This window comes from Dasypus novemcinctus, chromosome 13 (genome assembly GCF_030445035.2).
Source record: "Dasypus novemcinctus isolate mDasNov1 chromosome 13, mDasNov1.1.hap2, whole genome shotgun sequence".
In the NCBI taxonomy this organism is placed as follows: Eukaryota; Metazoa; Chordata; class Mammalia; order Cingulata; family Dasypodidae; genus Dasypus; species Dasypus novemcinctus.
In genome coordinates this window covers 25,669,349-25,694,879 of record NC_080685.1, presented here as the reverse complement: position 1 = coordinate 25,694,879, position 25,531 = coordinate 25,669,349, and the positions used below count along the sequence as shown (strand labels likewise).

The following is a 25,531-nucleotide window of genomic DNA, read 5'->3' as shown; positions in this document are numbered from 1 at the left end:
AACAAAAAAATTAAAAAAAAAAAAAAGCAAACCACAATTTGGACACAGACGCACAGGAAGGAAAAAAAAAAGCAAACCACGAGGTTTGAGTGTGCTGTCTTTCGCCCTGCTCTCCTGCTTCTGGACCTCTTCCCTGCCCTCTGTGTGCCACTGTCACCATTTTTCCTCTGCCATGTGGCCACATAAGTAACCCTGGGGATTTATAATCTACAATGGGGAATTGTAGCTTGTAAATTAGCCCTCTTCATCCCTTTTCATCCCCTTCCTCACTACTTGGAATCCCTGCTCGGTTATTTTCTGTTATTTTCTTCCATTTCTCTTCCCTCCCTACCTGAATAAATTACTGACCTAACTCAAAAAAGAAAAGAAAAGAAAAAGGAAAAGGAAGCTGGGGTGTCAATCCTAATATCAGATAAAATAGACCTTGAAGTAAAAAACTGTTATGAGGGACAATCATTATACACCGTTGAAAGGGTCAATTCAACAAGAAGATGTAACAATCATAAATATACATGTACCTAATAGCAAAGATCACAAATAGTGACAGATTTGACGAGAAATAGATGGTTCTGCATTAATACTAGGAGACTTTATTTATTTATTTATTTTTAATTTCTCTCCCCTTCCTCCCACCCCTCCCCCAGTTGTCTGCTCTCTGTGTCCACTTGCTACGTGTTCTTCTTTGTCCACTTCTGTTGTTGTCAGCGGCACGGGAATCTGTGTTTCTTTTTGTTGCGTCATCTTGTGTCAGCTCTCCGTGTGTGCGGCGCCATTCCTGGGCAAGCTGAACTTTCTTTCGCGATGGGCAGCTCTCCTTATGGGGCGCACTCCTTGCACGTGGGGCTCCCCTACATGGGGGAACACCCCTGCATGGCACGGCACTCCTTGCAGGCATCAGCACTGCGCATGGGCCAGCTCCACACGGGTCATGGAGGCCCGGGGTTTGAACTGTGGACCTCGCACGTGGTAGACAGACGTCCCATCCACTGGGCCAACTCCGCTTCCCTAGGAGACTTTAATACACATGACTTTCAGAAATGGATAGGAAATCTAGATAGAAGATAAAAAAGGGAATAGAAGACTCAACTAATACTCTAAACCAACTAGACTCAACAGACATATATAGAACACTTCACCCAACAGAAACAGAATATAAATTCTTCTCTAGTGCACTTGGATCATTCTCCAAGGTAGACCATATCTTAAATCACAAAACAATCTCAATAAATTAAAAAATATTAAAATTGAACAGTGTATCTTCTCCAACCACAATGGAATGAAGCTAGAAATCATTAACAGAGGGAGAAAAGGAAAATTCATAAATATATTGAAATTAAACAATGTGCTCTTAAACAACCAATGAGAAAGAGGAAATCACAAGGGAAACTAGGAAATATCTTCAGACAAATAAAAGTGAAAATACACATATCAAAACTTACGGGATGGGAAGCAGATGTGGCTCAACCAATAGAGCGTCCACCTACCAAACCCAGGGCCTCCTGACCCATGTAGTGAGCTGGCCCACATGCAGTGCCAATGCATACAAGGAGTGCCGTGCCATGCAGGGGTGCACCTCACATAGGGGAGCCCCACATGCAAGGAGTGCACCCCATAAGGAGAGCCGCCCCACATGAAAAAAGTGCAGCCTGCCCAGGAAGGGTGCTGCACAGACGGAGAGCTGATGCAGCAAGATAATGCAACAAAAAGAGACACAGATTTCTGGTGCCGCTGATAAGAATACAAGCGGACATAGAAGAACACACAGCGAATAGACTGCAGACAACTGGGGAGGGGGGAAGGGGAGAGAAATAAATAAAAAATAAATTTTAAAAAAAACCTTAAGGATACAGCAGGTCAGTGCTGAGAGGGAAATTTATAGCTCTAAATGCTTACATCAAAAAAGAAGACATCTCAAATCAGAGACCTTATCTTACAACTAGGTGATGTAGAGAAAGAAGAGCAAACTAAACCCAAAGCAAGCAGAAGGAAGGAAGTAAAGATTAGAGAAGAGCTACATGAAACAGAGAATAAAAAATCGGTAGAGGAAAGTGGATGCTGCTCAAGTGATTGGCCTCCCACCTACCATATGAGGGTCCTGGGTTTGATTTCCAGGGCCTTCTGGTGAAAAGCAAGCTGGCCTGTGCAGGGCAGAGAGCTGGCTGGCCTGTGTGGTGCAGAGAGCTGGTGCGACAAGATGATGCAACAAAAAGAGACACAGAGAAGAGACAGTGAGAGACACAGCTAAGGGAGCTAAGGTGGCTCAAGTGATTGAGTGCCTCTCTTCCATGTCGGAAGGTCTCAGGATAGGTTCCTGGTGCCTCCTAAAGAGAAGACACAGAGAGCAGAGAGCAAATGCAAGTGGCGGAGGGGGGCAATAAATAAATCTTTAAAAAACAGTAGAAAAAATAAACAAAACCAAAAGTTGGTTCTTTGACAAGATTAGGAAAATTGACAAACTTCTGGCTAAACTGACAAAGGAAAGAAAAAAGAAGATGCAAATCAATCTACAAAAAAGCTACTAGAGCTAATAAACAAATTCATCAAAGTGGCAGGATACAAGATCAACATACAAAAATCAGTAATGTTTCTATACACTAGTAATGAGAAATCCAAGGAGGATCTCAAGAAAAAATTCCATTTACAATAGCTACTAGAAGAATGAAATATCTAGGAACAAATTTAACCAAAGATGTAAAGGACATGTACCCAGAAAACTACACAACATTGCTAAAGGAAATCAAAGAAGACCTAAAAAAAAAAAAAAAAATGGAAGGACATTCTGTGTTCATGGATTGGAAGATTAAATATTGTTAAGATGTCAGTTCTGCCCAAACTGATTCAATGCAATCCCAATCAAAATTCCAACAGCCTACTTTGCAGAAATGGAATGGCCAATTATATTTGTTTGGAAGAGTAAGGGACCCCTTGAAAAAGGCAAAAGCATCTTGAAGAAGAGCAAGGTTGGAGGACTCACATGTCCTGACTTTAAAGCATATTACAAAGCTACAGTGGTCAAATCAGCATGGTACCAGTATAAAGATAGATGTACTGACCAATGAAATTGAACTGAGAGTTCAGAAATAGACCCTCACATCTATGGCCAATTGATATTTGACAAGGCTGCCAAGTCCACCCAACTGGGACAGAATAGTCTCTTCAACAGTTGGTGCTGGGAGAACTGTATATCCATATCCAAAAGAATGAAAGAGGACCCCTACCTCATACCTTATACAAAAATTAACTCAAAATGGATCAAAGACCTAAATATAAAAGCCAGGACCATAAAATTCCTAGAAGAAAATGTAGGGAAGCATCTTCAAGATCTTGTGGTATGCCATTGTTTCTTAGACTTTACATCCAAAGCACAAGCAATGACATAAAATAAAGACATATGGGACCTCCTCAAAACTGAAAATGTCTGTGCTTCAAAGAACTTTATCAAGAAAGTAAAAAGGCAGCCTACTCAATGGCAGAAAATATTTGGAAACCACATATCCGATAAGGGTTTAATATCCAGAATATATAAAGAAATCCTACAACTCAGCAATAAAAAGACAAGCAACCCAATTTAAAAATGGGCAAAAGACTTGAATAGACATTTTTCCAAAAAGGAAATACAAATGGCTGAAAAACACATGATAAGATGCTTAACATCACTAGCAATTAGGAAAATGCAAATCCAAACCACAATAAAATATCATTTCACACGCCTAGAATGGCTCCTATTTAAAAAACATAAAAAACAAGTATTGTTGAAGATGTGGAGAAATAGGAACTCTCATTCATTGTTGGTCAGGATGTAAAATGGTGCAGGTGCTATGGAAGAAAGTTTGGTGTTTTCTCAGAAAGTTAAGTACAGAATTACCATATGATCTGGCAATTCCACTTCTAGGCATAGACCCAAAAGATTTGAAAGCAAGGATTTGAACAGATAATTGCATCCCAATGTTCATAACAGCATTATGTATAATTGCCAAAAGATGGAAGCAACCCAAATATCCATTAACTGATGCATGGTTAAACAAAATATGGTATATACACGTAATGGAATATTATTTGACCATAAAAAGAAATGAAGTTCTGATACATACATGAATGAATCTCGAAGACATCTGACAGTGTGTTAAGCCAGGTGCAAAAGGACAAACATTGTATGAGCTTGCTGACATGAAAGCTCAGAAAGTCAGAAACTAGAACACAGGTTACCAGGGGACAGGTGGGGGGAGGGACTAGGGAGTTAATGCTTAAATTGCACAGAGTTTCTATTTGGGAATGATGGGAAAGTTTTAGTAATGGATGAGGGTGATGGTAGCATAACTGTGAATGCTATTAACACCCAATTATATATTTGAATGTTAAAAGGGGGAAATTTTAGGTTGTAATATATATGCAACTGGAATTTTAAAAATTAAAAATTCATGGAACTATATAAGACAAACAGTGAACCCTAAGGTAAACCAAAGACTATAGTTAATAGTACAACTATAAAAATGCGCTTTCATCAATTGTAACAGATGTACCACACTAATCCAAGGTGCTAATAATAGGGTAGTATATGGGAACCCTATATTTTATGCATGATTTTTCGGTAAACCCACAACTTCTCTAATAAAAAAAAGTGATCTCAGAGGAAGTAGATCTATTGAAGGGCACAGGGGAAACTGCAATCCTCCTTTCATGTTTGGAACAAGCCCTTTAAAAATGCAAATTCAGAGAACTTGTCTCTGCAGCCATCTTAGTTTCTTCTGCTGCCTTCATCTCTTCACTCTCACTGAGATAATATATGATCTAATTGTAAGACTTTTTTTCAATGTCTGTTCTGCCCTCCTTAAGTTACCTCATTTTTAGGGTCCTTGCATTGGAGACATTACTCTCTGTCTTCTGAACTTTATGAAATATTCCCTATTCAGGCCTGCCTGGGCCCCAAAATTGGTTTTAGAAAGTATATAGCAATACCTGTTCTTTGTAAAAATTAAAATAAAAATAAATATACAATGTAAAAAATTACCGAATCCACTCTTTTTCCAAGAAGTAACCCCCATTTACAATTTTGGGAGGTCTGTTGGGGATTGAATCATGTCCCCCACGCGTTCAAGTCTTAGTACATAATCCTGTGGGTTGAGAGCCCATTTGTAAATAGGGCTTTTGAAGTTGTTACTATTAGTTAAGGTGTGGATGCATATGTAAAGAGGATCTGCAAAGATCCTGTTTATTTATTTATGTATTCCCCCACCCCCATTGTCTGCTCTCTGTGTCCATTTGCTGCCAGCTCTTCTGTTTCTGCTTGTCTTCTCTTTAGGCGGCACATGGGAACTGACCCTGGAACCTTCCAGAGGGACAAAAAGGTACTCAATCTCTTGCACCACCTTAGCTCCCTGGTCTGCTGCATCTCTTATTGTCTGTCCGCTTTGTCTCTTTTTTTGCATCATCTTGCTGCGTAAGCTCTCTGTGCAGGCCAGCACTCCACACGGGCCACTCACCACATGGGCCACTCACCTCACGGGCCAGCTTGCTGCACCGGCCTGCTTGCCTGGGAATCGAACCCTGGACCCCCCATATGGGAGATGGGAGCCCAATCGCTTGAGCCACATATGCTTCCCCAGAGATCCTATGTAGATGACACCAAATTGAATCGGGGGAGGAGGCCTTAATCCATATGATTGGAGGCCTTCTGAAGAGAGGAAAGTCAGACACAGTCAGAAGAAGCCAGAAGAACAGAGGCACGGAGCCAGGGATGGCCATGTGATGGAGGATTGCCAAAACACTACAGACTTTGGAGAAAGCAAGCCCTGCCAATACTCTGAGTTGAACTTCTGGCCTCCAAAGCCATGAGACAAAAAATTCCTGTTGTTAAGCCAGCCAGTATGTGGTATGTGTTGTAGCAGCCATAGCAAATTAAAACAGGGTCTTTCCAGGTTGTTTTTAGCCACATGCAAAGTTTTTTTTTTTGTTTGTTTGTTAGTTTAATGGAATCCTGCTATCCATAGTTTCACAGCCTCCGTTTTGCACTCAGAATCTTGGCTTTCCTTCCATGCCACCATGTACAGGTCTACTTTATTTTAACTGCTGATAGTATTCACAGCTCAGATATGGCTTTTTTCTCTTAGTGTGGATTCTCTGGAGATTCATCCAGGTGGTTGTGTGTATCAATAATTCATTCATTTTAATTACTGAATGGTATACCATAGTGTGGATACACTACAGTGTACTTAGCCATTCACACATTGAAGAGTATCTTGGTTGTTTCTTCCCAACTAATAAAGCTGGTATAGGGAAGCAGATGTGGCTCAAGTGATTGGGCTCCTGTCTACTATATGGCAGTTCCAGGGTTCAATTCCTGGGGCCTCCTAGTGAGGGTGAGCTGGCCCATGCAGCAAACTGACCAGAGCAGAGAGCTGGCACAGCAAGATGACACAACAAAAAGAGACACAGAGGAGAGACAGTAAGAGACGCTGCAGACCAGGGAGCTGAGGTGACGCAAGAGATTGAGTACCTCTCACTCCGACTCCCAGGATTGATTGCCAGTGCTGCCTAAAGAGCCGTGGATCTTATCAGGTACCGCATCCCTCAAAAGCAGCTGGCCGTGTAGAAGATTCAGTTATGGAAATAGCTGCAAGGTGAGACCTGAGGTCTGCTTGCTGACCAGGGGAGTTGTGAGCACAGAGTGCAGTTTATGCTCCAAACCAGAAACCGGGCACATTCTGTGGTGCCGTTTCTCTCTCAGCCGGAATACAGGATGGGCCCAGGCACAGAGAGGGTAGAAGTGGGAGTGGCGCCTCTTCCAACGACACCCAATAACCCACTCACAAATATTTTACTAGTAGTGCCATGACTCAGGGCTCTGCTGGTTTGGAGACTTGGCCCCCAAAGGAGATTGGCTTCCCCAAGGAGAGACATTGAACTGGAACCCAAGACAGCTTCCAGCCGTTCTGGGCTCTTTATGCCATTGGGTGAACAGGCAGAAAAGGGGGGTAAAATGTGATCTGAGGTGGCTGACTCTGACCATATGGAGGAAAGAGGGCTCTGTGATGTGACAGGGTCAGGGAGGAGGACGGGTGGGATCAGGGGACACCCAGGGACACAGGAGACTAAAGCAGCAGAAGCAAGAAAAGTAAGAGAGCAGAGTCCCCAGGAATAAAGGTTTGGATCACCCACAAAGGAAAGAACCGTGACTTTCTTCAAGCCCTGGTGTCTAACATAGTGGTAAAGGCCGAGCTCTGGCGTCAGGCTAGCTGGGCTAAGACCTGAACTCCCCATGCCTGCTGGGTACTTCTCTGTGCTTCCATTTCTGCATCTGTAAAATGGGCATAATTATATTTCATATCTCAAATGGTGATTGTGAGGATTAAGTGGGTAGTACTTGTAAAGCTCCTAGAACAGGGTCTGGCATGTAGTAAAACTCTATAAATGTTACCTATTATTCAGGCAAAGGGATAAGGAATAAAAGAGGAAAGTCATAAACACCAGCTACAGCCTCAGGATCAGCTGCGAATACGAGAACATTGCACGCAAAGACCTAAGCATGAACATTTATACCAGCTTTTTTAAAAATATATTTATTTATTTATTTGTACCGCCCCCTCCCCCCCATCGTCTGCTCTCTGTGTCCATTCACTGTGCATTCTTCTGTGTCTGCTTGTCTTCTCTTTAGGCAGCACTGATACGGTTGTCGTGAAGATTAAGTAAGTTCATCCCTGCAGAGCACTTCACATGTTAGACATTGTTGCCAGTCCTTCGCTCCTGCCATGTTGTATGGGGCACAGTGACAATGTATAGGTAACAGGATGTCCATGGATCGTGGTGGTGGCAGATGAAGGGGGAGCAGGGAAAGCAAATCCAAATCTAAAAATATGAAATGGCCTTCCAGACAGAACACAATTCAGTTGGAAGAGATTCCGTGTAATCAGTCGTTCACCAGGTGGTGGGCTGGTTTGGTAGCTTCTGTGGACCTTCATCAATGGCCCCAGATGAAGGGCTGACTGGGTAAGGGAAGGCCCATCCTGTGAAGGCTCTGTGCAGCCTCCATTCTTGTCACCACAGCCACTTTGTTCATGGAGTGGCGGAACGACATCCACAGAGCAGGTTCATCTTGCCCACCGGATCATCAGGAATGACCTCCAAGGAGAAGACCTTTGGTGAGCGACACTCTCATCTTCTGGGCTTTTCCTATGAGGTCTATATACAATCCTTCTTCAAAGTCAGTCCACCCAAAGCACTAGCCCTGCACACGAATCACTGCAGATCCTCAAGCCATTTCTCCTCCAAGGCAACATGGCAGATTCCACTTGAAATTTTGCCCCATGGGAGATTTTCCTTCCTAACTAACTTCCAGAGCCACCTCTCAGAAGGGTGTTATTACTGCAATGAAACAAAATAACAGGTAACACTTGGCATGTGGTAGGTTCTAAGCAAGAAGAACTTTACATATATTGTCATTTAATCTTTAAAGCAACCTATAAAGGTAGGTATTTGTTATGAACCCTCTTCTAGAAATGAGGAAACTGAAGTACAGAGAAGTTATATAACTTGCCCAAATTCATACAGCTAGTAAGTGGTGGAACCAGAATTCAAACACAGGCAATCTGGCTCTAGAATTTGTGGTGTTAATCTCTTAATAATAGGCTGCTCCTGGGTTGGTGACAGAGCATTGTCGAGAGTGTGTGAAGAGCTGAGAGAAGCACCTGGTGCATAGTAAAGTTTTACATGTGGTATATGTGGTTCATTTTTCTTTCTTTGTCTTTAAGTGCTTAGAACAGTACCAAGGACATACTTAAACATTCAAGAAATGACAGCTGTTATTCTTGTTATAATTACCTATGTCTTGCCTCCTTGCCCAGGTATTTCTATGGGATTGCATCCTGGAATTGGGGTTTCTAGGTAAAATGGTGTGCACGGTTTAATTTTGACAGATATTCACAGATAGCCTTGGTTAATAAGGCACCAATTGACACTACCACCAATTGTGAATGAGTGTGCCCTTTTCTTCATATTCTCACCAAACTGGATACCCGTCAAGATGGCGCCCTCATCTGTTTGCTCATTGTGTGCATTCGTTGAATGCTTATTGTCTGTTTTTTCTTTGGGAGGCACCAGGAACCGAACCCAGAACCTCCCGTGTGGAAGGCAGGCACTCAACTGCTTGAGCCATATCTACTTCCCCAACACAGAATTTTTATTCTCCCTATTTCTTCCAATAGGCAACAATGTTTATGTGTTCTTTCACTATTTCAATTTTTAAAAAAATTTCTCTCCCCTTTCCTGCCCCCCCCCACCAAGTTGTCTGCTCTCTGTGTCCATTCGCTGTGTTCTTCTGTGTCCACTTGTATTCTTGTCAGTGGCACCCAGAATCTGTGTCTCTTTTTGTTGCGTCATCTTGCTGCATCAGCTCTCCGTGTGTTGCACCACTCCTGGGCAGGCTGCACTTTTCTCGCACTGGGCGGTTCTCCTTACAAGACGCACTCCTTGTGCGTGGGGCTCCCCTATGCGGGAGACACCCCTGCGTGGCAGGGCACTCCTTGCGCGCATCAGCACTGCGCATGGGCCAGCTCCACACGGGTCAAGGAGGCCCAGGGTTTGAACCTTAGAGCTCCCATGTGCTAGGCGGACGCCCTATCCATTGGGCCAAATCCTCTTCCCTGGGCCAAATCTGTTTCCCTATTTCAATTTTTAAATTGTACATATATTTCAAGCTTAAAATAAAATTCAAAAATATATAATTGATATATAATATGAATTTTTAAATTGCTTTCTATAATCCAAGTTCTCAGAGGTAACCACTGTTACTATTTGGTATGTATCGCCGCAGAGCCTTTCCCATGAACATATAACCATATATTCCTATTGCTTTCATTAAAATAGGACCATATTCTGCACAGCTCTGTGATGAAAGTGAGAGCCACTGAGAATACAATTTGGATGGATTGTACAAAGCATGAGACTTATAATACAGCGAACCATGTGGTGGATGATGGACTAGGGTTAACCATACAAATATGAGAGCATTCTCTCAAGAACTATAACAAATGCACAATACCAATACGTGGTGTTAATAACAGGGGGGTATATGGAAAAAGTATAGTAAATGTAAGTTATGGTTATGGACCATAGCTAGTAGTAATATTTTGATGATGTTCTTTCATAATCTGTAACAAATGTTCCACAACAATTCAAGGTATTGGTTGGAGGGGTGATGTATGGGAAGTCTGCACATTATGCATGAATGTTTTGAAGGCTCACAACTTCTCTAATTAGAAATATTATTTTTTAAATGGGATCATATTATTCTTCAACTTGTTTTTTCCTCCTCAACCGTATTTCTTGGGTATCTTTCCATGTCAACATATACAGAATTGTTTTAGTTTTTAATGTGGTTGCTTGGTGTTCCATATTATAGGTGTTTCATAATATATTTAGCTATTCCCCTATAGATCTTTTCTACCTTTTCACGGTTACAAACAATGTTGCAAAGAACATCCTTCTATCCTCATGCTTGTTCACTTGTCTTTCCAGAGAGTAGATCTTTAGATTTCCACTTAAAATCTTGTTAGGTGTTGCTAAATTTCTTCCTAAAAATATTTCACCATTTTATGCTCTTGCCAATAGAATATGAGAGTGTCCTTTCCCACACCCTTTCCAACCCTGAATATTATCAGTCTTTGTATTTTTTTAAATCACTTATTTTTGCTTTAATAAGCATTTCTCTAATTGCTTCTGAGATTTGATACATTTTCTTACATTTATTAGCCATTTATCTTTCATTTTCATATCCTTGAAATACTTTTCTATTGTGCTGTTTGTCTTTTTCCAATTGATTAGAGATTTTTCCTTATGAAGAACAGTCATTATTTTTCAGTTAATCCTTTTTTAAACTTTGATTTCTGAGCAGCCTTTTCATAAAGTGGGACAGGAAATCCAGGGCTCCCATATCCCACAATATTAATTTCCCATACAGCACTTTTAGCAGTTTTACACCTGGATGTGCCGTGGGAATAGCCTAGTGGAAATCAGCAGGTTTGACGTGGTGGAGGGAAGAATGAGGGAAGGCGGGACGGCCATGAGGGTCCTTCCCAGGCTGCCTTCTGCTTCCAGGTAGAACTGAGGACAAGTCTCCCTGAGTCTCTGGACTCCTGGGACACAGCGGGAAGAAGCTCTGGCCTTCTTCCTGGGCAACATCAGAGTCCCGAGGCGAGAAAACAGAAGCCCTGGGGTCCCTAGGAAAGGAAGGAATTTGGTCCTGCCCTTCTTTGAGCCTTAGTGGAGAAACTGAACTCAAATATAACTCGAGGGACCAAAGGTTCCTTCCCAGCCTCACAGATAAGGCCTTTTATTTTCCTTTGGAGACTTCCTTTACAGTATTGTAACACATCCAACATGGAAGCTTTGTAAAAGGTTTTGATGGTTTAATTTGGGCCACTAACCAAGACTGATGCAATTCCTTCTGTTCAGGCCTCTTCACTGAGAGGTTGGGCCGCTATAAAAGTGGAGATGATCACATAAAAGCCATTTTATAGCTCTACTCTCAGCTTTTCTGGAGCCAGGCTTGGCACAGGAGGAGGGCGGTGGGGTGGGAGCGGCCTGTCACTGTGACCCAGGCTGCTGTCACTTGCTGCCTGGTTGGGTTTCAAGCCCACTTCACCTTTTCTCTTGTCCATTAACATGTAGCAAGACACATCATTTCTATTCTACTTAAACCCTTCTTCCTTTGAACAGAAAATCAGTCTTCAAAGTACCTCCCTCTCTCATCCATAGATTAGAATAGACCTAGACTTACCAAGCAGTCAAAATGTATAGACCCTCCTTAGATCCCGATACCAGTGAATAAAATGAAAAACAAAATTTTACGAGGCAACAGAGTAAATTTAAACACGGGTTCAAGAGTAAAGAATATTAATTTGTTTAGGTGTGACTATGGTATTGTGATGATGGTTTTTAAAAAGAGTTCTTACCAAAGGGATGCATACCGAAATAGGAAGGCAAGACATAATATAGTGTCTGGGGGTGGCTTCAAAAAATTCGGGGTGGAGGAGACTGGGAGGTACAGTTGAAACAGGATTGGTCATGAGCTGATTTTTACTGAAGGCGGCTGGTGTACCTGGGGGTTCATTATGTTATTCTCTCTACTTTTGTTATTTTGAAATTTTCCAAGGAGAGAGAGAAAGCTCTCCCTTTCTCATTTGCTCTCTATTCTTTTCTTCTGTCTTTAAGAGATGGTGTAAAATAATTAAGTTGCTCTTTAAACACCTTCGGTCCCTACTTCAGCACCTGCCCTTCCCATTAGGCCACAAGCTACTCCTCAGCACTCAGCACTGAGTGCCGAGCAGCTGCTAAAACTGAGGCAGGGAGCGAGCTCAGGGGCTCAAAGGGTTACTTCCCCAGGGGAAACCTCTGCAGCACGAGGAGAAGAGGCCCTCAGTAAGCCTGGAGAAATAGACTGCTAGTGGGGAAGTCTCAAGCATCCAAAGCAGACCCGAAGTGAGATGGAAGCCCTGGAAGTGCCTCTCACATCACGTCCTTCACAGACAGCCCTGGCAGAAGGCATTATTTGTTTATTTGTTTGTTTGTTTGATTTCTCTGAACTTTGTTGTTGCTCTGAGCAGCAGGCGTGGGCCCTGACTTGGTAGCTCAGACAGTGAGGGACCCAGGCACAGCCCCATTTCCAACTGCAATTGGGTGAATTGGTAAAACTGTTCCTGTGGTGCCTGAAGAAAAAACTCTTTGCCTCTCCAAGTTTGCTGAGGGCAGTAACTGAGCCAGCTGCTGGTGTGGAGGGCCTGGCCTGGCGCCAGTTACACATTTTGCTACTCCCTTTCTCTGAGGGTGCGTAGTCAGCTTATTAAAGTGGGAAGAAAAAAAAAAAATAAGACAGGGCTCAGAAGTTCAGCTTAGCTGGTAAAATCCTCAACCTGTCCAGCCAGTCCTGCCTCAGACCTCCACAGGCAGATCCTTTATGTGCTACACAAATTTTCTACACTTTTTTTTAAAAAACAGTATTCATGCCATTCTTTGTATATAAATTTGTGTCTGTGCATACCAGACAACCTTATCAGTTGCCCTCACGTTATCCTACTTCATAGCACCTATCTGAAATTATCTGTTTATGTGTTCGCTTGATTGTTGGCTGTCCGTTAGCTCTAAGAAGGTGGAAACCTCGTTTGTTTACCACTTCGTCTACCATTCTGGAACGTGTCTGCCCCTGAAATGTTTGTAGGATGCAAGAATGAATGAATGAATGAATGGAGGCACACGTGTGGCTTCCCGCAGGAGAGGGCAGGCAAGTGGGTGGAGAGGGCAGGATAGAAGGGACCTGGACCACCGTCCTTCTCCCCAGCCTGGCCTCTCACTGTGGCTCTCACCTGTGCCACAGTGGGTCTCCCAGCCCTTCTTTCTTTTTTCTTTTATTTATTTTTTCTAAAGATTTATTTTATTTACTTATTTATCTCCCCTCCCCCCACACCCCTGTTGTCTGTTCTCTGTGTCTATTTGCTGGGTCTTGTTTCTTTGTCCGCTTCTGTTGTTGTCAGCGGCACAGGAATCTGTGTTTCTTTTTGTTGCACCCTCTTGTTGTGTCAGCTCTCCATGTGTGCAGCGCCATTCCTGGGCAGGCTGCACTTTCTTTCACGCTGGGTGGCTCTCCTTACGGGGCGCACTCCTTGCACGTGGGACTCCCCTACACGGGGGACACCCCTGCATGGCAGGGCACTCCTTGCGCACATCAGCACTGCGCATGGGCCAGCTCCACACGGGTCAAGGAGGCCCGGGGTTTGAACCGCGGATCTCCCATGTGGTAGACGGATGCCCTAACCACTGGGCCAAGTCCGCTTCCCTCTTTTTTCTTTTAAAACCTTTATTCAGGGTTTTAACTACAGATGTAGCACATACTTATTTTAAAAACACAGAAGTATATCAAGTTACAATGGAAAATTATCCCTTTCCTTCCCTTGCCCTTCTCCAGCACTTGGATATAAGTGCCTCCAGTCTTTTTCTCGGGGCTTGCTTGGTCTCCACCATCCACCCCATTTCTCCCATGAAGACCACAGTGTCTCAGTTTAAGAGACATCTGCTTCTTCACTCCTCTCTCCTTTCCAGAGAAAAGGTCTCTCTGGCCTGACACTTCCAAGGAATGAACCACCATCCCAACCATCCACATCCCTCCTGATTCTTCTGCCCCCCCACCCATCCCCTTGTCTGCTCCCAACAAAACAAAGCAAAACGAAATGCAAACGCAGCATGAAGTAACTGAAGACACTGTGTGGTGTTACCGACAGCTGGGCTGGGCAACGGTGAAGTGCGATCGATGCAGGCAAGTGCTGGAGCGCAGTAGGTGGTTCCTACGTCATGATCTCCTTTCTCCCTGAAATCACAGCCTCTCGCTGGACTTCTCTTGTTTCCCTTTCATTTGGTTTTGCCTGAAATGAACAACAAGTGTGTTGTGTCCCCCCCCTACATTTTTCCCCATTAAATTATTCTTTGAGACTCCAACTTCCTTCTCTCTCCCCTCTTTTCTTGGTTGGATTTAATCCTTCTTTCCCCACTTCCCCATCTCACTGACCAATGCTCTCGCGACCTGTTTAAAGAGCCCCAAAGAAATAGGGGTGAGGGTGGCAGGGAAGAAGGGGGAACTAGCAGCAGCCCCACCTTCTTGCAGTGAGGTTCCACTGCCCCCTGCATCTGCTTCCTGTTTGTTTCCAAGTCTGTAAAAGGAGGCCAAAAGCAAAGTTCAGGAGCAGCGGTTACATAATCGCCCGGCAGTCCAGCTGCCTGCCTCCTCTACAGCTGTGCTTTGCTGGGGTTTGAAACCACAGAAAAGAAGATCTGCCCCACCCACCCCAGTCTTCACACTCACCCTGCTTAAGGCAAAGAAGTGCCTCATGGTGACTCAGAAGGAATCGGGTGCCCATTGGGGTGGCAGTGCGCAGCCTTCCAGGATTAGCCCACCTAGGGGTGACTTCGGACCCCCTCTGCAGGGTTCTGCCCAGAGCTCACAAAGAGGAGTAGGACAGAAGCTTGGAGCGTTCCTAGGAGGCTGGAGGGGGGTAGCGGATTCCTTCCCTTGAATCTGGAGTTGGCCCAGCTCCAGTTGCGCCTCTGGCTAGGGCAGGAGAGATCAGATGGGGGAGGGAACCCTTAAGCCGAGAAGCAGTGCTGCGTCATTGCCCAAAGAAGCCAAGTGGCCATGGCATACTTCTCTGTGGTCAGCCTGTCCCTCCCCTGCAGCTCGGATTGGGACAATTTTCCCCAACCACCTCACTGGCTCTGGAGCAAGGGTCCAGTGAGGAAGTAGCAGGCAGAGGGTGGGGGGTGCCATGGAAGAACCACAGAGACCAGTCGGGTCAAGGGACCTGTAGTCCAACAACAGACTCATGGACAAACGACTGTAAGCGTTAGTCTCAGCTCAACTCAAGAACTTTAGACAGGCGGCAGGGATGGGATTTCCTTCTCTTTCAGACCTTGGATGCTGGGCTACCTCGCGTCACTCCTGCCTTTGTGAGGATCGCCGGTTTTAGAGAGGGCATGATCTCCAGCGCGGGAGAGTCGAGAAGAGGCAGGAGGTGGGAACCTCAGGAAGGGACGGAGGTCTCGGGATGAAGGCAGGATGAGTCAAGGCAGCTAACAAGGACATGAGGACGCTGGCCAGGCTGAGAGGCCTCAGGGCCCCCTCCTCTGGCGCCGCTGCACACACGAGGCTGCCTCTGGTGCCTGCCTGGCTGGTGGTGCAATGGTGAGGATGTAGACAGAGGAAAGAGGTGGCAGCGGGGCAGCGAGTGAAGCTGGGGGTAAGGAAGGACTCCTGTCTTGAGCTGCCACCAGGGTCTCTTCCTTGTTGGGCATGTGGCTTCACCCCTGGGAATCAGGAAGACAGACCCCCATCGCACCAAGGTCTGGCTCTGCTCCCCTGCCCTCCGCTCTGCTTTGGGAACCCTGTGCTCCTTCCACTGGCGATCTCAGACCTCAGCTTTGTGCCTTTCACTGCCCAATAAAAACCTCAGCCCAGCGCTTTCATCCACGGAGATTAAAGGGGCTCCTGTGGACAGAGTCAGCACGTTTGTGTGCAGGAGGGGGGACCATGGCTTCAGGATGGAGACCAATTTGGGTGAGTTCCTTTGACCTTTTCTTGTCCAGTCCTTCAAATCCTGGCTTCTCGAGATGAGGGCACCCCAGAAAGGGCAAACAGACCAGGCCGCAGCTCTGTCTTGCGCTCCTCAGCAAGCCGTTGCCTGCCGGGCCTCCAGCATCCAGGAGAACTTCTCTGTTGGCAGGCTGCCCGCCCTGGGCGGTCACGGGCTCCTCTTTGAGGACCCAGGGACAGAGGGAGACCCTGAGTTTTACGATCCACAGAGCAGCGAGGGGCAGTGGCACCATCCTGGTCTGCCCGTGGGCCCCACCCCGCGGAGTTGAGGCACCTGGCTAGGAGCCGAGGGAGAGGCCTTCACTTCCACCTCCTGAGGTTAATAAGGAGCAGTGTCAACTTTCCTTCCACCTCACAGGGCAAGAGGAATGCCTCCCGCCAGGGCAGCCTTGGCAGGAGGACAGGCCTGTGCATTTTGGAGCATGGATACCTGGAACGAGAGGCCAGTCTAGGGGGAGCGCTGACCCTGGCTGGGGAGGTTGGAGCCGCCCTGGCTGCCCCTATGTGCCAAGAGACAGGTCCCAGTACGTAGGTGAGCACTCAGAGGCCCAGAAGCATGTGCATGCACACACCAGCACCCACACTCACCCATACAAGTGTACCCCCACAGGCACGCATGCTCACACCGACACACAGGCACACATTGCCTACACAAGCACGTACACACGGGTGCAGGCACACAGGCACACGCAGGCAACACACATGGATACTGGAGCGTGCACACATACAGACACACATACCCCGGCACCCACTAAGGAGATGCACACACAGGCACAGCACATGTCTGTGTGTGCACAGGCTCCCACCCATGCACACTTGCGCACACAAACACACTTCCTGGTAACTCAAACACCAGCTGCTCAGGCATTTGAGAGCCTCTTGGCCAGAAGCCCTTTGCTTTTCAGCCTGGGCTGCCGCTGCCCGCCCTCCTCCTGCCCCGCCCTATCCACTATTGGCTGTATAAATGCCCTCCCCTTGCCTCTGCCCCTGCACAGCCTGCCGCTGCCTCCAGCAAAGCTCTCCACCGCTGCCCACTCCAGGCTCAGGTGCCAGGACTGAAGCTTCCTAGAGGCATCATGGGTAAGGAGGGGGCTTCTGCCAACCGCCGTCTCCCTGGCTTGGAGAGTCCTTCCTCCAGGAAATGACAGAAAACCTCCGGGCAGGGAGGGTAGGGGGAGAGCCAGACTCTATCCCATTGGCCTCACCCTGCCCCCACTCCTGCATTCCCCAGTTTAGCCAAAGTTTCTGGAGGTGCCCGGGACCAGAGGTCACAGGAACTGCTGGGAAGGGAGACCCTGGGCTCACACCCAACTGCACTTGGCTGCTACCCAGGGCGCCTTTCTGCAGCCGAGAGAATGGGGGAGGGGGGTTGGGGGGGACCTCCAGGCCCCGGCTCTCCCCGTGGGAGACCATGCTGATTTCACCCTGGGGAGGAGGGAACCCACGCCTTCTGCACCCACGTCACTCTAGCTACCCCGCACAGCCAGTCACTTTGGGAGAGAAGTCGCGGGCTCCCCATCCTCTCCCTGGGTGCCTGTTTGCCCCACGGAGCCGGTTCTTTCCAGGGCTGACTGAATGCCTGGCAGCCAGCCTGGCATTGAGAAAGCCCCGCTGAGGTTTCCCTGGGTTCATCTCAACCCCGAGGCTGCTCAGAGACCTTCCCTGAGATGCTTAAGACAGGTGGGGTGTTGCCTCGTGAGCCCCAAGGCCCACGGGGATCTGCGCGGCAGGGCCTGCCCCCGCGAGATGCTGGGGCACAGGGCAGAGGTGGGGGAGGTTTTCGCCCTCTGGCTGCATGTCCTGGAGTTTTCGAATCCCCATCCCCTTCTGTGGCCAGCACCGCCTTGGCTCGCCCCTCGCCTCCCGGGCCTCGCCCTCCTGTGGGATCGCAGCCTGGGTGCCCGCAGAGTGAGGCTCCTTCACCCCTTCTGCCCGCCCCTCTGCAGCCTGAGCGCTGCCTGGCAGGCCTCCCTTTCCTTGTGCGCGGCCCTACCCACGTTTACACAACACCTTCCCTTCACTTGAATACACCGTCTTGTTTGAACTTCATACTCATCTAGAGAGGTAAGGATAATATTACCCCCTTTTAGAAGGAGAGAAAAGGGACAGAGGAGGTGTCAGACCTGCAACTTGAACCCAGGTCTCCTGACCCTAAGACCCGGCTGCTGCAGGGTGGGCGGAGCTGGCTCCCTGGCCGAGGGCCTAGCCCCAGCACCAGGGGAGGTCGCGCTCTGGCTGCACCTGGATCCCCACTTGCCCAGGTCCCAGAGGGGAGAAGAGCAGGAAGTGTTCCATTCCCTCTGAAAAAGTTCTGGTATAAATACGTTTCAGTGCAGGAAGTTGGGGCAGGAGCCACCCCCCTTCCCTGAAGGCCGTTCCTCAAGAACTGCCAGGTTTCCCTGTGCTCCCAGAAGGCAAGCTGCTCGCTCGACAGGCGCCTTCTTGCCGATTTCTCATAAAATCCCATCGTGGTATTCGGATGACCCCCTTTTTACAGATGACGTGGAAACGGAGGCCCAGGAGTTGTCACGTCATCTGCCCAAGCTCCCAGGCGCAGTCAGTGGTGGGCTGGGGGCGGCCGGGTCCCCGCCAGCCCCACTGCGCCACACAGCCCCCGAGGCCCTCGCCCCCCCTGGAGTGTCTGACCACCTGCAGGGCGCATCTCCCCAGCTTTTCCGCTCGCTCGCCGGAGCCTGCGGGGCGCGGGGAGGACCCGCAGGATGCTCGCGCGGGAGCGGCTGGAGCTGGAGGCGGGAGCACGCCTCTGCCCTGCGGGTGTGCAGGGAGCGGGGAGGGAGCCTTCACCTCCCAGCGCCGCCTTGGCCAACATACCCCATTGTCTCCGCAGCCACGAAATGTGGGAAATGTGGGCAGTGTGGACCCGGCTATGCCTCCCCGCTGGAGGCCATGAAAGGTAAAGAAATGGCAGAGGGCCGGGCCCCGGGGACTGACCTCTGCGAGCCGGCCCCCCTCTGCTGGTTCCAGGGCTGTGGGGAACGGAGGGGCGCTCGCTGGCTTCCACCCTCGGGCACACCTGCCCCCGCCACCCCTCCCGGCGCGTCAGGCCGCTTTCTACCCTCCAGGTCCCAGAGAGGAGATTGTCTACCTGCCCTGTATTTACCGGAACACGGGCACTGAGGCCCCGGATTATCTGGCCACCGTGGATGTCGACCCCAAGTCTCCCCAGTATTGCCAGGTGCGGCGGGATTCGGGCACCCCTGTACCCCGCAACCCCTCCTCCAGCCCCGGCCCGGAGCCGCCCTTCCCCGGCTCCATCCTCCAGGGCCTCGCTGCCAAGGGCGGCCCGCGGGGCGAGGCGCGGGGGTGCCGGGCTCCCGCCGCGGTTCCGGCAGCCCGGGTGGGCCCAGGGGACCCGTGCCCAACGCGCGCCGCCCCGCCCGCCCGCCAGGTCATCCACCGGCTGCCCATGCCCTTCCTGAAAGACGAGCTGCACCACTCGGGGTGGAACACGTGCAGCAGCTGCTTCGGCGACAGCACCAAGGCCCGCACCAAGCTGGTGCTGCCCAGCCTCATGTCCTCCCGCGTCTACGTGGTGGACGTGGGCTCCGAGCCCCGCGCGCCGAGGCTGCACAAGGCAAGTGCCCGCCACAGCCCGCCGCCGCCGCCAAGGGTCGGGGCGCAGGGGCCCGGAGGGAGGGTAGACCCCAGAGGGGGGCTCCCTGGGACCCCCGGGTTATCCGTCCTGAGCCTGCGGAGAGGAAGGAGGCTTCTCGCGTTTTCCCACTGAGCTATGAACTCCAGGCTTCCCCTTGGGGGGGGGGGCACCAATCCTTCCCCCCCCCCCCAACCCTTCCCCCAGCTCGGAAGGAGCTCGCGGTCTCCCGGGGCTGAGGGTGCCTTAGGCCGCCCGCGGGGGCAGCTGCTAGGAGCCTCCTCACCCTTATGGCTCCGCCGAGGTCCCCAGATCACCCCCGGCCTTATCGCTGCAAGGGGAGCTGTGGCCAGGATTTGAACTAGAAAAGATCAGGGGTCTGCCGAAAGAAGTAGGGTTGGTGGGCGTGTGGGTGGGGTGGGCTCCTGACCCCCTTCCTTGCTCCTCTCCAGGTCATTGAGCCCAAGGACATCCACGCCAGGTGCGGCCTGGGCTATCTGCACACCAGCCACTGCCTGGCCAGCGGCGAGGTGATGATCAGCGCCCTGGGAGACCCCGAGGGCAACGCCAGAGGTACCCTGGGCACTGGCGGGCATCTGCGCTCCTGGACACGTGTGTGTGGGGGCAGGCGTGAAGCAGGGAGGGGCAGAGGGACCCGCAAGGTTCCATCCCGTGTTTACAATGCAATCAAGTAACTTCAGTTCCAGTTATTTCTATGTGGATGAGCCTTGACCGATGTATTCAGTTCAAACTTATACTCTGAAAAATCCTCTGTGGAGAACGTGGGCACAAATATGGCCCCAGAAAACACATGCATTTACTCTCAAGCCTTGCGAATTCATGAGCACATTTCACAGCCCTTGACATTCTTAACCTTCTCTTTTATAGTATAATTAGACCTGACACTTAAAAGGTCTGCTATGTGCCAGACACAGAGTACATGCCTACGATCGCATAATAGATACCTATTATGTTGATAGGTGCTACTTTGGTGTCTGTTTTAAAGAAGAAGCTGGGGCACTGAGAGGTTAAGTAACTTAGCCAAGGTCACACAGCTAAAAAAAAAACAAAAAAAAAAAACCCCCACAGATCTGGAACTCAAATCCAGCAATCTGGCTCCAGAACCTTAAGTTCTAGTCCCCATGCAGTGCTGCCTTTCCCAGAGCCTTGCCTATTTCACCAGAACCCTCCATCTAAGGGTTTGGAGTGGGACATCAGTTAAGGTCATCCAGTTACTGCACTAGACTCCATTCGACTGCTTTGTCCAGGTAATGGGGAGGAGCTTGACATTCCTAGATTAAATAAGATTTAGGAACAGACATCTGGCTGTGTTTGCAAAGAGGTGTTAAAGTGTCACAACATACTCAGGAAGGGAGCAACATATTGGACATTAATGTTGAATTACAAGTAAATATGATTTGTCTGCTCTACCAAAAAAAAAACATGTAGGGGCAGAATGGAGCTTAGGTTCTGGGAGGAGTGCTACACCACAAGTGGGAGACTGAGCAAGAAAAGTAGAGTTCTGGGTCCCAGAAGATCCCTTGGCTCAAGGGGAGAAAAATTTCCCCTAGATCTGGGAAAGGGATGAAGTTGATGGGAGGCAGGGCACCCGCTAGGAGCCCCCACCTCTCACCTGGCCCCGTCTCAGTGGGACCATCTGGACACATGAATTTAAGAAACTGGGAACCCAGTGTGGAGGGGGCGGGGTGGGCCATGGGCTCAGAGCGTCTGGGACATGCCCAGGGGTGAGGGCTGGCTGGAGCAGTGTCTTCACCACTCCCTTCCACCCCCTGCCTTCCCTGCTCAGGGGGCTTCGTGCTGCTGGATGGGGAGACATTCGAGGTGAAGGGGCCGTGGGAGCGGCCTGGCTGTGCTGCGCCCATGGGCTATGACTTCTGGTACCAGCCTCGACACAATGTCATGATCAGCACCGAATGGGCAGCCCCCAACGTCCTGCGAGAGGGCTTTAACCCCGCGGACGTGGAGGCGGGTGAGAACGTCCCCCGGGCTGGGAGGAGCCCCGGGCCCACCTCCCCGCCGCTTCCTGCTCTCACACCCCTTCCTGCAGCCTCCCTTCTCCCCCGTCTGGATCCCAAACTCTGGGAGTGGCGGTGGAGGATTTGCTGGGAGCTCTGACCTGCTCCATCCCTCGCGTCTGTCTTCAACCGTCTGCCCTTGGCCGTGCTGGCCGCTGCCAAGGCCGCCCGCCCCTGATCCTGAGCTGCTCCCTCACTGCCCACCCCGCAGGGCTGTACGGGAGCCACTTACACGTGTGGGACTGGCAGCGCCACGAGATCATCCAGACGCTGCCGCTGCAGGACGGGCTCATCCCCCTGGAGATCCGCTTTCTGCACAACCCGGACGCTGACCAGGGCTTCGTGGGCTGCGCCCTCGGCTCCAACATCCAGCGCTTCTACAAGAATGAGGTGCCCTGCGCCCTGCGCCCCCCCTCCAGGCGGCCCCCTCAGCGCCTCTGCCGGGCTTCCGGGACATACAGGGCGCTGCCGTCCCTCTCCCTGTGAGCCACCCGCGCCCCCTCTCCCTGCCTCCCCCCAGCGCAGGCTTCTCCAGGAACAAAAACCCCCAAGGCCCCTGGCCCTGCCCCTCTTCCCCCGGGCCCAGGCTGACTTCCACCTAACCCGTCCCATTCCTTCAGTCAGTCCAAAGGTACTTAGTGAGCCTCTACGGAGAGCGGGGGCCCTGGACCGCACCCAGCTCCGCCAGCCTCGTTCCTTACTGCGGCTCTCTTTTGGGACTCAGCTGCCGGGCACCCAGGGCCGTGCTTCCCTCGGTCTTTTCTCAGCTCCAGCTCTCTCCTCTCCTTTCTCCCACCCTTTTGCCTCAGTTCTCCTCCCCCCAACTCTCACCCCTCTGCAGGCCCAAACCATAAGAGCCTCCTCATCCAAGGTGCTGGAGAGGCCGCGCCTCCCCTGCTCAGGGCTCCAAGGGCTCTACCTTTCTGCCCAGCTCGCCAGCTAATTCTGATAACGTGGGGCACCCTTTGTTTCTGAAAAAAAAACCCAAAACCCTGGGAATGCAGCCTGGAGCAAGCACGATCCCTCCTGGAGGGGCTCACGTAGGAGTTAGACCCCAGAGGCAAGGAGCCCCTGATGCACTGTCTCCCTTCCCGGGCTCCGGGGAGACCCCAGCGCCCAGCCCTGGTGGGCTCACCCCTCTGCCTCTTAACCTCACCCTCCACCTCCCAATACAGGGAGGTACTTGGTCGGTGGAGAAGGTGATCCAAGTGCCCCCCAAGAAAGTGAAGGGCTGGGTGCTGCCCGAAATGCCAGGTGAGCGCCCAGGGGAGGGTGGGAATCGGAGGGCTGATTCCTGGCCTGGGAAACAAGTCTCTAAAGCCTCTAAAAGCCCCCACCTCCATGCCGCCCCCCAGGCCTGATCACAGACATCCTGCTGTCCCTGGATGACCGCTTCCTCTACTTCAGCAACTGGCTGCACGGGGACCTGCGGCAGTACGACGTCTCCGACCCGCGCAAGCCCCGCCTCACCGGACAGGTGGGGAGAAAGGCAGGGAGGACGGCGGAGAAGAGAGTCTGGAGAAGCGCTGGGGGGTGATAAGGGAGAGTGAACTTGGGGCCTGCGGGACAGGGCAGCCCAGCGCTAGGGGGGCTCTGGCCAGACTAGGGGAAGGGGTCTGCAAGGCGTGAGGGCTCGTGCTGCCACGTCAGCACCTCCTGTTCCTCTCTTCTTTCTCCCCTGCACCTCCACGCCCAGCTGTTCTTGGGGGGCAGCATCGTTAAAGGGGGCGCCGTGCAAGTGCTAGAGGACCAGGAGCTGAAATCCCAGCCCGAGCCCCTGGTGGTCAAGGTGAGGCGTTCCCACCCCACCCGTAGCCCCCTCCAGGCATGCTCTGGAGGTATGGGGCGGGGAGCTTCTGAGCATGCCCTCAGGGTAGAGGTGGTGGCTGTGCTCCCCTAACCTGGTGCCTGGCCCCTGATGTCCCCCAGGGGAAGCAGGTGGCCGGAGGCCCCCAGATGATCCAGCTAAGCCTGGACGGGAGGCGTCTCTACGTCACCACGTCACTGTACAGTGCCTGGGACAAGCAGTTTTACCCTGATCTTATCAGGTGAGAAGAAAATGTGGGCTCCCCTCCCAACCCTCCTATTTGAAGGGGTCATTTGGCTTTCTGAAGACCGCTCAGGCCTCCTGCCTGACCAACCCCACCTCTTCAGACCCTGCTCCCTCCTCCGGAAACCGCCTCCCGCACTCACAGAATCTCGGGGAAGCGAACAACCCCCTCTCACCTCTCCGCACCCGCCCCCCTTTTCCACCAGGGAAGGCTCCGTGATGCTGCAGGTGGATGTAGACACAGTACAAGGAGGGATGAAGTTGAACCCCAACTTCCTGGTGGACTTCGGGAAGGAGCCCCTCGGCCCAGCCCTGGCCCATGAGCTCCGCTACCCTGGGGGCGACTGCAGCTCTGACATTTGGGTGTGAAGTCCGTCCCTGATAGCCCCCAGCCCGAGTTCTGAGCCCTCATTGCTGGGGCTCCGCAGGTACCTGGCCTCACCGTGCTCTCTCGGCTCCCACCCGGCCCTTGTGGCTTGTTGTGCCAAAGCCCAAGGAGGCGTTTGTTCTAGTGTATTCAGAGGCATCTCCATTTACTGACCCCTGTTGAATGTTGCTCACACTGCAGTTCTTAGATGAATACTTGGAAGAACCAAGAAATAAACCAATAAACCTATTTCTCAGATCCTTTGGCTTTGTGAGTACATGACGCTAAAGATGCCAGAATCTCACTTTTACGGCCAGACAGAATCTGAAGATTTTGCCTTTCAAAAAGCTGGGTTGGCAGTCAAGAGAGAGACCTGCAGGGAAGAGAATGTCAATTGGTGTTTCGAAACTTTGTTTTAAACCCAGTGCATTCTTTCGATGAACATAAAATCTTACCCCTGCCACCCCGGGAGAATGAAATGTGTCCTCTTATACACGTGAGACGTGCGACACCCCTTAAGTGGAAAATGTAATCTATTTCCACTGCTGCTGAGACCACCAGGAGGATGCACTGAGGTTGGGAAGTCAGGTGTGTCCCCCCGACCTGGAAAACAGGACGTGACCCATCGTGCGGGAGGGCTGGGAACTCCAACGTGAGCCAACCCAGCAGGCCAGACCGTGGCACTCTCCTCTCCTCCCCAGACAGTGTTTCAGAAACTTGCCCCAATCAGAGATGCCTCCTCTTTCTGCACTAGGTCCTTAATTCATCACACAAGGAAGGAAATGGAAGTTTCTGAAATCTAAGTGACAGCAAGCAAGTGGTAATTCTATGGGTTCCTTATTCTCTATCCAAGACCTGAGTATTAACACACATTCTTTTCAGTCATCTGCAAAGGTGTTTTTGTTTTAAAGCCTGGAGCAGTTCAGGGCCCCCAAGATGGCCTGGCCATCCCAAGAACGCACCACAGTTTCTTTCCCTTCCAGCTCTTTAAATACACTGCCTGCCACAACTGCCTGGCCTTGAGTTCGGATCCCCTCCCACTGGCTTACCTGCCACTCGGGCGAGGGCAGCGTCTCCTCTGGAAAGCCTCCTTCCCTGAGCCCTGCAGGACCAGGCTCCTTCTGACTGCCTGCAAAGCCTCATCATGAACGCATGCCCCGTTGAACTGAAATTCCATGTTAAGTCCCAGCACCTAACTTGGATACTAGCACATGGTATGCTTAAATGAATATAAAAAAGGTGCTTGAGATGATTAAGGGGTTATAGGGCGTCTTGGGATTTACTGGGTCTTATCGGAATTTCCTCTCCTCTGTCTCTGCCCTGGCCCTTGCAGTAACCA

At 50.3% G+C, this 25,531-nt stretch overlaps 1 protein-coding gene across 3 annotated transcripts in view; it reads left to right on the top strand.

Moving 5' to 3' along the window:
- The window catches only part of SELENBP1 (selenium binding protein 1), a 91,378-nt gene extending 66,928 nt beyond the window's left edge, over positions 1–24,450 (top strand). Inside the window, exons 3-14 of one of the 3 annotated variants that reach the window (XM_058309637.2) lie at positions 14,086–17,206; positions 18,975–19,040; positions 19,210–19,322; positions 19,536–19,721; positions 20,192–20,312; positions 21,547–21,729; positions 21,987–22,165; positions 22,951–23,029; positions 23,131–23,252; positions 23,472–23,564; positions 23,705–23,823; positions 24,032–24,450. In XM_058309637.2, the coding sequence (XP_058165620.1) occupies positions 17,203–17,206; positions 18,975–19,040; positions 19,210–19,322; positions 19,536–19,721; positions 20,192–20,312; positions 21,547–21,729; positions 21,987–22,165; positions 22,951–23,029; positions 23,131–23,252; positions 23,472–23,564; positions 23,705–23,823; positions 24,032–24,194 (1,428 nt within the window). In that variant the 5' untranslated portion in view covers positions 14,086–17,202 and the 3' untranslated portion in view covers positions 24,195–24,450. Of the gene's footprint in view, positions 1–14,085; positions 17,207–17,726; positions 17,807–18,160; positions 18,191–18,974; positions 19,041–19,209; positions 19,323–19,535; positions 19,722–20,191; positions 20,313–21,546; positions 21,730–21,986; positions 22,166–22,950; positions 23,030–23,130; positions 23,253–23,471; positions 23,565–23,704; positions 23,824–24,031 lie in introns of those variants that run through there. The other 2 variants (XM_058309635.2, XM_071207437.1) reach the window with 2 other exon arrangements.
- Positions 24,451–25,531: the final 1,081 nt, after the last annotated feature.